This window comes from Embiotoca jacksoni, unplaced genomic scaffold (genome assembly GCF_022577435.1).
Source record: "Embiotoca jacksoni isolate LCO1_2020_lvr unplaced genomic scaffold, fEmbJac1.0.p SCAF_2, whole genome shotgun sequence".
Taxonomy (NCBI): Eukaryota; Metazoa; Chordata; class Actinopteri; family Embiotocidae; genus Embiotoca; species Embiotoca jacksoni.
Genome location: NW_027185340.1, coordinates 18,495,450 through 18,509,192, shown reverse-complemented (window position 1 = coordinate 18,509,192; position 13,743 = coordinate 18,495,450). Strand labels below are relative to the sequence as shown.

Genomic DNA, 13,743 nt, shown 5'->3' with positions numbered 1-13,743 from the left:
CTCCCCCACCTCTCTGCCCAAGTGACCCTGTACCCATCACTGATCACAGTCCTGCACTGCTTTGGCATGAGAGCCGCACGAGAGCAGCACCTTCAGTTAAAGTGAACGCACAGCAGCTTTTCTGCTGGTTAGAAAAAGTACAGCGTGGGAAATGAGTGAATTAACCACAGACACATACGGTACAGCACACAAAAATGTGCCATTATTGTAAACTTCCACACTCTCAGCAGCTGCTGCTCTCTGTGTTGCTGTTGTCATCCGTGTTTGGGTTCCCGTTGCCGCCTTGTTTCACTGCAACCAGCACTCTCCCTCCCCCCACCTACCCCTCCCTCCCCCCGCCAGTCCTCCCCAGCCATTTACGTCTTGTCCATTTGTAGTAATGCTAGCAATTTGTCTTTGCTATCCCAAGTTGTTTTTTGTTTTTTTTGTGCTTCCACTATGATTATTTGTGTTCACGCTGGAGGGGAAAAGGAGTAGTTGGTAGAAGACTGATTCATGTAATGGAGTCAGCAACAATTAAACATATTCACAGTTAGGATAATTTTAGTACCAAATGTCTAATGACTGACTAAGGCTCTTGTGGCAACAAACTCCACTCTTCGTCTTTCCCTCCAGTGTTAATAAAGCAGAGACTGAGTCAAAGTTATTTTATTGGCTAGGACACTTTAAAGGAACACAGTACTGTTAGTATCACAAATACAATGTAAATAATGTAAAACTAAAGCAGCTGTAGAGTCTACAAACTTTTAATGCAAAAAAGAACCTCTGATGAATTCAACCATCGTTTTCCTGTGTCAATTATTATTATAATACATTATTGAGGCCAGTTTGACGCAGCTCTGCTTTGATGTCGACACACACCTCATTCTGCTGGAAGTAGCGTGAGGTGGTGTCGCTGTCACAGGTGTGTTACATTGTGATCGGTCACGTGCATGTTTTGCCCCTCCATCAGAGCATGAGGCATGGGCACACCCTTCTGAACACGTCACTCTTGTGTGTTTACCCATTGAGATGTGATGCTGTGTCTTGACAGCTCTTTACCTGTTTTTATTCGAATACCAATGTTAAGAAGCATCAGCACAAAACTGACTAGCTTGCCTTTTAAAAAGTCAACATAAAAATAAATGGATTGTCAGACTGTGCCAACAGGTAGCAGCTGTCAAGATGTCCATGATGGATGATGCTGTGTGGTGATACCGGTCCATTTTCTCTTCAGGTCGGTCCCCTCCTGGTCTTGCTAAGACTCCACTGTCGGCCCTCGGTTTGAAGCCCCACAATCCAGCAGAAATCCTGCTCAATCAGACAGGCTCAGGTTGGTCGTCATACTTTTTTATATTGCTCTAATTAGTGGTCAAATATAACAAAGACCATTAAGCAAAGGTTAAATATTAGGAATGCTGTTACCGCTGTCTAATTTTTGTCAAACATTGTTATAAAGTGGGAAACACAACATTACATTTATGAGGTAAAGAATTACAGACTAGGCCAAGAGTCTCCAACCAGTAGTTTGTGAGCTACCCGATAGCTCGCAAGTATGTTTGTGTTGAGTACAAACAAAATTATTTTTCACATAAAAAAAAAAAGCTTATTCAGCTGGTTTGGTAGAGCTCAGCTATGTTTATAAATGTTACCTTCATTTTGTCAAAGTGGTTCTCAGAGGAAATAAGGTTGGAGACCCCTGGACTAGGCATCGCCTCGCATTGGCTAACAAAAAGCTTCTCAACCTTTAGCCTTACTCAAAATACACTGTGTGTGCAGCGACAGGATAAAGGATACACACATAGCATTTAACTCGTAGTCATATTCCTTAGACATTCCCTGTCTAACACACACACTCCTTACAAACACCAAATTCAACCAACAAAGCACAGTAAATGCATTCTCTTTCCGACTACCTTGCTGCACTTTTCTTTTTACAATATTTTGTTTCTTTGGATTATTTCCACTGATGCTCCACAGATGATGAGAGCAGTGAGGGTGAGGAAGGTAAGAGTGCTGTTGTAATGCTACAGCAGCACCATTCACTGTCAAGTGTTTAATCTCTACCCCATTTCTGTCGACATATTCAGTTGTAGTCCATCTACGTTTCATGTGCGGCAAAGCCATTCCCATTTTTTGTCAAAACCACTCTCACAGCAGCATACACTATTAGTCTTTTTTGTTTTTGCATTGTGTCATCCATATTGACCATAATAAAACGCCTCACCCTGTAAATTCACAAATCAGAAACCACTGAATTATCACCCACATAAAGCTGTTGTAAATGTAGGGCTAATGCTCTTTTCTTTATATATTCTATATGCAGCACCAAGAAGCTATGTAGAGTCTGTGGCGAGGTCAGCAGTCGTGGGCGGAGAGACGCCTACGTCGCCTCGGAGCCTTAGCCCACCGGGAGACGCTACAAGTCAGCAGAGAAGTCCAAGTCCCACCAGCCACACACTGAACCCACCTCTGTCCAGCAGCAGCCCCATCCAGAACTCACAAGGGTGAGTCAAATACATGGTTCGGTCTTAATTTTCAGTCCAAGGACCGATCTTAAGAATATACTGCAAAGAAATGATTGAACTTCGGAATTGTACATGTCTTTTAAAGCCACGAGGTCTTCCTCTTTGAAAGGGCATTTCGTCTGAATCATTTTGTTTTTAATTATAAAAGTACATGTAAACTCAGAGGAATGCTTTGCAAGACTTGACCCAACTCAGGAAGCGAAGTTGGTTGATAAAGTTGTCTCACTTCTCTTCCAGTGATCACCCCTTGGTAGAGAGCAGCGTTAGAACTCCGTCCCAACCCACTACTGATTCTGGGTTCCGCTCCCAGGCTACAGAGAGTGCCTACCCAACTCCCACCCCATCATATCAAGCCCTGAATACCCCCACGTCTTCCTACCTGGATTCTAGCTCTCCAACCTCTTCCTACCTTGGCAATACTACCCCTACGCTGTCCTACCTCGGTCCCAACACGATTTTGGGGACCTATGCAGCCTCAGATCCCAGCCCACCTAACTCAGAACCTTCTCAGACCATACTCAACCACGGAAGTCCCCATGCACAGCACCAGACCAACATCCTTGGCTCTGCTCACAATCCCATCCTCCAGCAGCGCTCCGGTGCAAAGCAGGACGGTCCCATCATGGGCCAGCAAGCATCACCAGCTAATGGCTTTGAAGTGGGCATGCCAGGTCTCGGGGGCAGTCCCATCCTCTGTCGTCGTCTGTCTCAGGGAGCTCAGAGCAGTCCAGTCCTCATCAGACAAGCCTCTTTGGGACAGGGGTCTCATCAGAGCCCAGTCCTCAGCAGACAGCCGTCCCTGGGTCAGCCGATTCAGAGCAGCCCCGTGCCGAGCCGACAGCCGTCTATCACACACCCTCAAGGAAGTCCAGTGTTGGGTCGTCACCCATCTGTTTCCCAGATGTCCCAGAGAAGTCCCAGTTTAGACCGTCACCCCATGCACAGCGGTTACACCACGCCGGATGAAAGACACGGGAACCTCTCACGACAGAGCAGCTCTTCAGGCTACCAGGGACCACCCACTCCTTCCTTCCCCATCTCACCTGCAGGGTACCAGGATGGGGGGATGATGGGGATGGGTATAGGGTTCAGGCAGGGTAGCCCAGCTCCTGGTTTCCAGCCCCAGCTTCCAGAGAAGAGGCGCATGTCCAGTGGCGACAGACCGAATGGAGCAGTGTCGTATGGCACCCTGAACGGGAAGATAATGTCCCCGATGAGTGGAGGGAGCAATCCCAGCTACTTCCACACACTCTCTGACTTTTCCAGGTTCAATATGCCCGGTAAGGACATACACATTATGAAGTAACATGAAAATAGATTTTCAAGTACCATTTCTTTTTCTCTTTTTCCCTTTCTGAAATGGCCTGATCAGATTCTGAGGGGGTTCATTCCAAGTCAACTTCCAATGTAGTGACAGACTGCTTAGAGCCTCCTCTTGTTCAGACCTTACCTTGCCATTTTGAATGATTTCTTATTACTAGATTTCTAGTAGCTTATTCTGACCTCAGAAATTGTTTGCAATGCCTTAACTAAGACCAAATAATTATGGTCAGTTAAATTAACATTTAAATACTTGGTACACCCAGTATAAGCAGGCAGTTAAAGGTAATTTTGATATCCAAGAAAGAGTTTTCTGGCTTCTTCTAAGTTTTTCTGCAAATAAGCTTTGTTTCCTGTTTTAATGACTCGACCGGCAGCTTTTAACAGCAAAATAAGCTTAAAGGTTTGCGCATTAAGAATATAGTCTCCTAACGTACCTTATTTGAGCAAGGAAAACCCACTTCTGTGATTTTCTGTGACAATCTTTTTGTCTTTGATGCAGATGGAAGCCCCGAGAGCAGGCTGAATGTCAAGTTTGTTCAAGACACGTCCAAGTTCTGGTACAAGCCAGACATTTCCAGGGAGCAAGGTAAGCTGCTTGAAAACTTTTCCCTTGAATGACCTTTAGACAAGTGTTGCAACAATTCTTAATGGTGCTTAGTCAAATACAAGTCCAAGTGATTACAGTTAGTCTGTTTTGTCTACCTCGTGACAAGGTGTTGTTTCTGTGTGTGCGAAAATGTTGAGACAACCATGAGGGAGCAGTCCACCGGAAACCAGTTTTCAATATCAAAGACTCAACCACTAAATGCTTGTAAGATGATGATGAAAAATCTGTTACACGCAACTATGCTTGCCTGGTTTCCTGCTGGTTGTGAGCAACACAAACAAACAGCTGTCCTCGGTAGTAGGTATAAATGGAAGCTGTATATTTAGAAATATTTGGGCAAAAATATGATTGTTGGGAAAATAGAGGACATATTAATGGACAGAGGAGAAGTGGCGGACGTTATAGGAACGGTTTGATTGAGGCATTTGGGTTGTAGCGATGGAACTGTGGTCCCCGGGTTGAATTTCATAGATGTAAGCCAAGAGACCCTCGAATATCATTGCTTTTGATAAATGCACGTCCAGATATGCCCAATCATGAGTATGCATGAAGACCTATACACACAGCATTTCTGTTCTTGTGTGTTTTGGTTGTGAGGTCAGTGGCTATTGGCTGCCTCGTCTGCATTTCCTCATGGCCCGTACTGGATTATATCATGTTAAACACAAGCACATGCTCAACTGCAATGACATCAGACACACCGAGAGTTTATACTTAGTGCAATGCCCTCCAAAAACGAAAAGCCACACCATATGTGGAGAATTAGGGAACATCTGCATGTGTTGCTCATCTCATCCGTCTTCCTTCCTTAAACTGTCACATATGGACAGACTGGGGCATTGAACTAAATAGTGGAGTAAAGGCTCTAAAGCCCTTCTCCTTGAACAATGGAGTGTCTGAAGCCGGTTGTCATGTTAGAAGTTGCAGTTATAAAGAAATACAGACTGACTGCAGTTTTTCAAACAAAGGTTCAGAACTTTTTTCACCTTAATCTTAGTCTACTTTACTTTTGGACTTCTTGCTACCTTTTTCTTTGGCTCACCTTCATCCTTTAATGCACTCGCTTTTTCTGACCTCCAAATTAGGTCACCTAAATGTAGCTCGTGACGTATAAAGACTTATAGCATAGCACACATCCTCTCTACTTTCCATTTCTTTCTTTCATCAAATAGCAACATTTATGTAAAATATTGAATATGGAACAAATAAATACTAACTAACTAAAACTAATGTGGGTTTCAGACTACACAATACTTATGTTTGATAAGAGGGCCGTTCAGTGTCCGATCAGGTGATTATATGCTCATAAGTTCTTGCTTTAACTTGGTCATGACAAAGTACACGTTGACAGACCAAACCTAGCTTCCTGCCTCATACTGAGGCGGGAAGGAACCAACTGCTGAAAATAAAAATGCTAACAAACAATGTCTTGCACCAAGAAGACAGCAAGGGTCATCTGTCCTTTAGCCGATCTTTCAGTTCGACACTTTGGAGTAAAGAATGTTTGACATGCTATTGTTTTTCTTGATGCTAAATCAGTTGTTGTCAACTATAAAAAAAAATAATAATTTGCCGTGCACATTTTCTGCTCAGACATCCCAGTTGGTCTGTTTCTGTGCCGATCCTCTGTGATCTGAACACAGCATTAGAATCTACAGTGATGCTAGCGGCTCATCACCTGAGGTTGTATCGAGGCACAGTCGTTCTTTGGGCTGCTAAAATGTGAATGCTAATTCAGTGTAATCACAGTCACAATTTTGGTCATAAAGTATATGACAATAAAATGTTTGACTCCTTTTTTTTTTTTTTTTTTTGTCGGTTAAAATTTTTCATGCATCCATACAAAGAGGTGGACCGACTGACAAACATTATCTTCATAAGCCTTGATGCCAGTGTGGTTTACTATTAAAAAGTCGACTGGCCTCCAATCCTCATACTGTTGATGTTTCCAGAGTTTTAAACAACTGAATGTCCACTGTGTTCCAGCTATCGGCCTGCTGAGAGAGAGAGAGCCCGGAGCCTTTGTTATCCGGGACAGTCACTCATTCAGGGGGGCTTACGGCCTGGCTATGAAGGTGGCCTCTCCTCCCCCCTCCGTGCATCAGAGCAAGAAAGGTAGGTGGGGGGGCAGGTTGGTGGGTTACAGGAAGATCTAATTCAGAGCAGTTACAAAAGGAACAAGTATTTAGTTTGACTACCTCCGTGTTTATTGGAGCTCCTCTTTTCTCCTTGTTTGGGTCTTAGGTCAGGATGGAGACAAAATTAAAGTTAATATCTTCATACCGAAGACGTGAGGTGATGTCTCCATTGTTAATCAGCTGCGTATTTCCTCGCCCCTCTCTTCTGTTGCAGGTGACATCACCAACGAGCTGGTGAGGCACTTTCTGATCGAGAGCAGCCCTAAAGGAGTGAAGCTGAAAGGTTGCCCCAATGAGCCTTACTTTGGTTAGTGTGATCGTTCGAGCTGCCCTCTCTCGTTTCTGAAACACGCGCTCACACTGACAGCTCTATAATGAGTCTGGAGGAAAAATCTAACATTACGACTTTCTGTCTTTGTGCCGGCCTGCGCGTCTGCCGCAGATCTGCACTCCTTTCCAAGTTCGAAAACGTTTAATCTCACTGTAATTACAGTATTGACTGAAGTGATCTAACTCATGTTCTTCCTACTAATTACACTGCAGGGCTGCATGACGTGTGTCCGTGTGCGTGTTTTTGTATGCATGTACCGAACATTCCTCCTCTGCCAAATCCTAAAAGGGGCGAGCCAACTTTTGGAAACACTCGTCTTGCCTCTTTTTGTTACTTCTCCTCTTCTTCCTCCTCAGCTTTGTAACTTAATGTATCGCTCTTTTTTCTTTTGTTTAGTTCTACTTGTAGTTATTTTACAACCAATAATACTCAGAGGAGCGAACATGTTTTTTTTCAACATTTCTATTTTTTTGCTCATGATGTCAATCCAAAAAAATACAAGTACCCCAGATTCAACAACAACAACAACAACAACAACAAAAAATTGTCACTTTCGAGACAGGACCACCTCAATTTTCCTTAAATGCAGACTTACAAATGAAAGTTGCAGCAATCAAAATCAGGAGTGCCATTTGAGCAGTATTACAGAAATTGTTTACTGAAACTGGTAAGAAGTACAATGAGTGTAAGAATTAGATTCCAAACATGAGAATAAAATTCCAGAAATGTCCAAGAAGTATAAAACCTTGTTTTGACTGTGATTTGTTTCTGTTTGGCAGGTTGTCTGTCTGCTTTGGTCTACCAACATGCTATCACACCGCTGGCCCTGCCTTGCAAACTACTCATCCCCACCACGGGTATGTGCAGTGTGTTCAGTAACGTTTGTGCACTTATAAACTTGTTCCTATGGTATTTCCTAGTTAGGTTTTCAACAGATAAAAGCTCTTTTTGAACTGAAGCACGGTTAGATAATTTAGCATTTGCTTACTGTGTGAAAGTATGTGAAATGATTTGGACAGATTTATTAATGAATCTCATCTTTTTTCAGCACAGAGCAGAAACCTGAATTCTTCTCATTCTTAGCCAGCCTAGACTGTTGATTTTGTAGTTTTTGATGCGTTAGAGTTATGGTGTCAGGGTCATGGTGGTGGCAGATCATATCAGCTGTCACTTATTAACATTAATTCATTGTGTGGTATAGGTATATAGGAGGTATAGGGCAAAAATAAACTTTTGCTGTTGTCGTGTTAGTCTGCTCTCACAGACTATACTGTACAAACAGCTCCAGCAGTTTTATATTCTGTCTGGCCGACTGCTTAACAACAGTTTGAGGAGTCTCCTGTTGAATTTTTTTTCACATCATTTCAATAATTTAATCTAATCCAGTAACTATTTTTCCACTCAGGGCCCTCCAGTATTTGGATCAGGAAGCCAAATTTACAGGGACACAGATGTTTCATTTAGTTATTAAAAACAAAAACCTGATTGGGACAACCCTAGTTTTGATGTTGATAAAAACCAAAAGTAAAATATAAATATTAACCATCTGAACTGCATCTTAATTGAATTTTGTTCCAGGCATTTTCATTTGTGACTATTTTAGTTGCCAAGTATTTTGCAGGATTCTGAAACGATTACAAAAACTATGTTTATTGCAAATAGATATATACAGTTTATACAGTGTATTAGTAAAAAACTGGAATCTATGATTAATGTAGTATTTCCACGTGTGGATTCTTGAATGAGCCAATGATGAAAGCAAACTGTTACATCATGTATCCTTGCAGCATCTGCAGGAGTCCTCAAAGCAACTCATTTAAAAAACCTGAAAACGTCCCCTTTCTCTGGTTTTATGCAGATCTCATTGAGGAGGTGCCAGAGGTCGCAACAACAAATCCACTGGCTGAAAGGCTGAAACAAGGAGCAGGTAAAACTTCAACTCATTCTCACCATTAAAAAAAAAAATTCCAAGTCTTCTCATCTCTACTTTTTGAAATTAACCAACATAGTCAATCCATGTTTGAGACTCTAGGACAATGATGAAACTTGATTTATGTGCCCTGAATAATATTATTCACCTATTTTGACAACAAGACACCCTTGTTACCCCAGTGCAGAGGGCCCCTGCTGATTCCCATGGTAAACCCAATGCACTTTTATTTGGAAGGCTACTGCTGGAATGTGCATCATATATGCTTGTTGTCCGTCTGTATGTGTTGTTACCTGCACAAATGAAGACACATTTGCAAATGGCCCTGTGTAACAGAATTCCCTGAGAAATGTCTTTTAACAAAGCGTCCAGCTTCTCAATAACAGTCAGATTGTTTTATGTGGAATGATTTGTATGGATTAATGTCTGCTTCGTTTCAGAAAGCATGCTCTCTAATGAGAAGACGTCAATATCATTGCATGAGCAGGTCGTGGGTGATTGTGTTTGACACGTGTAATCCAACTGGAACATCTGCTCTCTTCCCAGCATGCAACGTTCTCTACATCAATTCAGTGGAGATGGAATCTCTGACTGGCCCTCAGGCTGTTGCCAAGGCGATATCTGAGACACTGGCTGCTGCTTCTCCACCTGCTGCCACAATTGTGCACTTCAAGGTGTCTTCACAAGGCATCACGCTCACTGACAACCAGAGGAAGTAAGTCTGGAAATCCCATTGGTCCTGTGTTCAACAATGTTGCGAGATGTTTTAATGTCTCACGACTGTAAACATTGTGTGATATCTGAAGATTTTGCTTCTTCTTTTTCTTTGAACAACACTCTTCAACTCTCTTCTGCTACGGAGCCACGCTGTTGAAATACGTACAGAACATGGTTTGGCATTGTTTTGCTAAAATAAACAAGGCCTTTCCTGAAAGAGACGTACATGAAAACATTTCACATAGGATGGTTTTTGAAAGTGTTCCTGACCCATGCAGGGATTTCCATGAGGGCCACCAGGATATTTTTTTTTTAAGCGTTACACAACTTTTAAGTCTTTTGTTGCCCGTGCCAGGTTTTTTTTTTGTGTAATCATCTGCCTCTACGCAATGCAGATTTTTGCTTTTTTTTCAACAAATGCATTTTTGGTGTTTCTGTAATTTCTGTGCTTGTTTGCTTCTTTTTTAGGCTTTTCTTCCGACGCCACTACCCAACCAACACTGTCACGTTCTGCGATACTGACCCTCAGGACAGAAAGTGAGTACAGAGATGTGAAATTAATTACTCATTTGTGGTTTGTTTTGCCCCACTCAAATGTGGAATTTTTGTCTTCCAAGAGAAAGAAAATCCAGATTTGCTTTCCTTTGACTTTCATCTCCTTATTTTAACTTATTCATCCTTTTTAACTTTTTCTGATCAAATCTTTTTTTAGATGGAACAAGCCTGAGGGAGGCACAGCCAAGTAAGTAAACCTTCATAAACTGGATGCTTCTGTGGAAGCTTCTGTAGTATTTAAAGTAGTTACCCAAATGTCCGGCGACATGGTCGCGATTTTTTTATGCATCTTATTCTCAACACGGCAGCCTCAGTGAGTAAACCTCTAACATTTGGCATTTCAGGCTGTTTGGGTTTGTGGCACGCAAGCAGGGAAGCACAACAGACAACGTCAGCCACCTCTTCGCTGAGCTGGACCCCGACCAGCCTGCGAGCGCCATCGTCAACTTTGTCTCCAAGATGATCGGCTCACAAAAACGATGAGAGCTGACAGCTAAAAACCCTGGCGCCTTTTTTTCAATGCCTTTGGTTCTTTTCTTTCCTTTTTAACCACAGACACTTTCTGTTTTGGACAATTAGAATTTGGTTTTACGCGTCACCTTATTTTTTTCCCAGCTCTTTTCCATTTAAGCAGACGTGCGTGTCTGTGCGCGGCTGTGTATGTAAGCAAATGAAAGCGAACAAAAACGGTGTGTTTGTGCGTGTGTGGCTTTGCATGCATGTGCTTTTATTCTTGGACGGACTCCAGAACGGACCAGAGGAAGTGCAGGATGGGGGCGTGGCTGTGTGTGACAATGGGACGGGGGGGTGATTTTAATCTCCCCGGCAGGGTAACTCATGAACAGGAAGAGGGAATGACGTTGTGTGTAAAAATGTTATTTTTTTTTTTTTAGCAATTGTTTCATTTTTATTTTTTTAAAGAAGAAGTCAAGTAGTGTGATATTAAGGTGGATTGTAAATCTATCAGGCTTTTGACTGGTCAACCAAAGATTTTAAAAAAGTAGTCAGGGCGTGTATAGTGTGCCACTGTCTGAGGGTTGGAAGTATTCTTTTGTAAAACAAACATGGCTGCTTAATCAAAAATACTGTTAAAAAAAACTCTCTCTGTATGTACTGATACTGTAGGTCAATTCTGCACCATTGCCAACTTGCAAAAAGTGTCGTTGGACATTTTTGCAGCTGGTGAGGTCTGTGTAAATATTCTAGACTGCTTTTTGAGTAGGACTGTTATAGATGACATTTGGTGCCTGAGTTTCTTTCCTAAACGCAGAGCTTTTTAAGAAAAAAAAAAAAAAAGAAGAAGAACATAAAACGTATACGCTGTCCTAAATATGCAAATAGCCAAACTTGGAAATGCGGTTGTTCACCAAAATTCCACAGGTCCTTCCCTGTTCAATGTTGTCGTGTAGCGAAAAGATGCAGCTGACGGTGTCCCTCCGAAGTGCACCCGGACTCTGAAGAAGTCAGCTAAAGCTCGACTTCTCAGCGGTGTCAAACACAGAAAAGCATCAATTAGAAGGCCATGGAATCACCTGCTCAGAGTCTATGGATTGCGTTTTGTCAGTCGAGCAAAGAGGAGGATTTGCTTCCTGTCTGCGCAGCGCGTAGCCACTCTGTTTCGCTTGTGACTGGAGGGCCGAGGGTCGTGTCGTAAAGGTCGGTCTTTATAGGAAGATCTCGTCCAACTACGCCGCTCCTCAGTTGTCTCTGTTGAAAGTTTTCATCAATAGAAAGAAGCTCTTTGCGTCAGCCAGCCAAAACTGTTAACACTCACCCTACCCGAAAGTAAGCTATACATATAAATATACATATACAGATATATATAAATATATATATAAACTTCCAAACAGTGACTTAAGATATTTATTTTTTTGCTTTGTTGCTCTGTTATCTTGTATACATGTATTATAAGGTATACATCAAGATTACTGAAAGCGAGAAGAAAAGATTGCTTTTATTTTGGCTAAAGTCAAGTGTATTGACGTATATAAGATGTAAAGTGTGTGCATTTAAAAGTGTATCACTGTTGTTTTTGAATGGTTTTTTTTTTCACAGCATTATTTTCTTGTTAACATTCTTGTTTTGTTGGGGAGCCTTTTTTTGTTTTTTTGTTTGTTGTTTTTTTAAGAGGGGAAATATTTTGTATGAAAGATTGTTGCTACTAAAGTCCAAATTGGAGTTATCCTAAAGTGATGCCAACACAATTGTTTTATTAACTTAAACCTGCCTTGAAAATACATTGTCCAAGTTTAGCACTTAAATGTTGAAGTATTATCCGTGTATTTCTACTTGTCAAAAGAGAAGATATGGATGTTGACAGACATGTCATGTCATTGCATGTGTGGAGGCAGACTTGCTACTTCCTAAAGTTGTATTTCAAATCACCTCCAGAACAGGTCTGGAGCTTGTAATTGGAAAACCAAGTCAGTTATATTGGTAGCTGCTGCCCTCATGTGGTGCAGAAAGATCACTACAAAGGAGCCACTTTTATCGTAATACAGTGTTTTAGCTGTGTTTACGCCCCGTCGGATAGTAAATGTTTGCGTTAAAATGATTTGATCACTGAGAAAAACAAACTTAAAGGAACTTTAATGTTAAAGGTGATACCGTTTTCTTGACAAATGATGTTTTGCTTTTATATTTTAAATCTCATTCAAGGAATAAGCAGTGAAGATTAAAACTCCCTACTTTAACCTTGATACTGAAAATCTGGCAGCATGATGTAAAAAGAATAAGGGTTTCTTTAGGGCCCTCAAATGTACTTCAGAAATAAAAACAAATACAGCACTTACAGGGCTTTCATATCTAACTGTGATGTTCCATTATTTATTAGCAGGAGCTTGCATGCTCAAATCAAATTGTAACCGTAACGCTGCTGACTAATCTGTAAACAGCATCCATGAGTCTTTTCCAGGCAGATGCCCATAGGCAGTCATCAGGTATTGATTTTCATGTGACGACTGTGTCTTGACTCTGCTAATGAGGCAAAAATAAATCAATATTTTTGCCTAGGAAATGCTTGTTGTGATAAAAAAAAGAAAAAAAAAGAAAAAAGGACTTCCTAAACTTCAAACTGAATGTTAGCTGTTTGTTTGCCGAGATGGAAACTCCAGTGGCCTCTGCCCACTTTGACAGATCAGTCTGGACTGTAGAATGTGTGTGAATGAGCTACTATGCCTGTATAGAGCTGTGTCCTTTTTTTTGGTTTGCTACATTGTATGGCTTTTACTATTTCTGATGGAAAAAAAACACATTAAAAAGCAGTACAAATCAAAATGAATATCAGTTTGTTCTTTCACCAAGCAGGCAATTTGGCTTTTTTGTTTAAAAAGTATAAATGCTAGTTTAATTTGTCATAAAAGTGTTAATACGCAAGTTGTATATGCTATTCAACTTTTTATATTTCCATGACTATACGAATATTTGAAAATCAAGTGACCCATCTATACTCACTACAGTTTATTGATTTGGCTGGAGAGGAAACTACGGGACCTATGTCTTGAGACATTTTGATTGAGGAGGTTGAGACACTTCTTCATAGTTCATGACTTAAAATTAAATGGCAACAAATGGCTTTTTCATTAAATAAATAGCCCAGTCTTGCCTTACCTATTGGGATCATTAGTAGGTCAATC

The 13,743-nt window shown here is 41.3% G+C and overlaps 1 protein-coding gene across 16 annotated transcripts in view; it reads left to right on the top strand.

The window, feature by feature from the left end:
- tns1b (tensin 1b) overlaps positions 1–13,384 on the top strand; it is a 171,834-nt gene extending 158,450 nt beyond the window's left edge. For 10 of the 16 annotated variants that reach the window (XM_069154858.1, XM_069154860.1, XM_069154859.1 and 7 more), the window contains 14 exons: positions 1,217–1,312; positions 1,960–1,986; positions 2,306–2,486; positions 2,745–3,787; positions 4,330–4,416; positions 6,424–6,552; positions 6,790–6,882; positions 7,686–7,763; positions 8,765–8,833; positions 9,001–9,045; positions 9,383–9,551; positions 10,022–10,090; positions 10,266–10,295; positions 10,453–13,384. In XM_069154858.1, coding sequence (XP_069010959.1) covers positions 1,217–1,312; positions 1,960–1,986; positions 2,306–2,486; positions 2,745–3,787; positions 4,330–4,416; positions 6,424–6,552; positions 6,790–6,882; positions 7,686–7,763; positions 8,765–8,833; positions 9,001–9,045; positions 9,383–9,551; positions 10,022–10,090; positions 10,266–10,295; positions 10,453–10,591 — 2,255 coding nt within the window. In that variant the 3' untranslated portion in view covers positions 10,592–13,384. The remainder of the gene's footprint in view (positions 1–1,216; positions 1,313–1,959; positions 1,987–2,305; positions 2,487–2,744; positions 3,788–4,329; positions 4,417–6,423; positions 6,553–6,789; positions 6,883–7,685; positions 7,764–8,764; positions 8,834–9,000; positions 9,046–9,382; positions 9,552–10,021; positions 10,091–10,265; positions 10,296–10,452) is intronic. The other 6 variants (XM_069154871.1, XM_069154863.1, XM_069154869.1 and 3 more) reach the window with 3 other exon arrangements.
- The last annotated feature ends 359 nt before the right edge of the window (positions 13,385–13,743 follow it).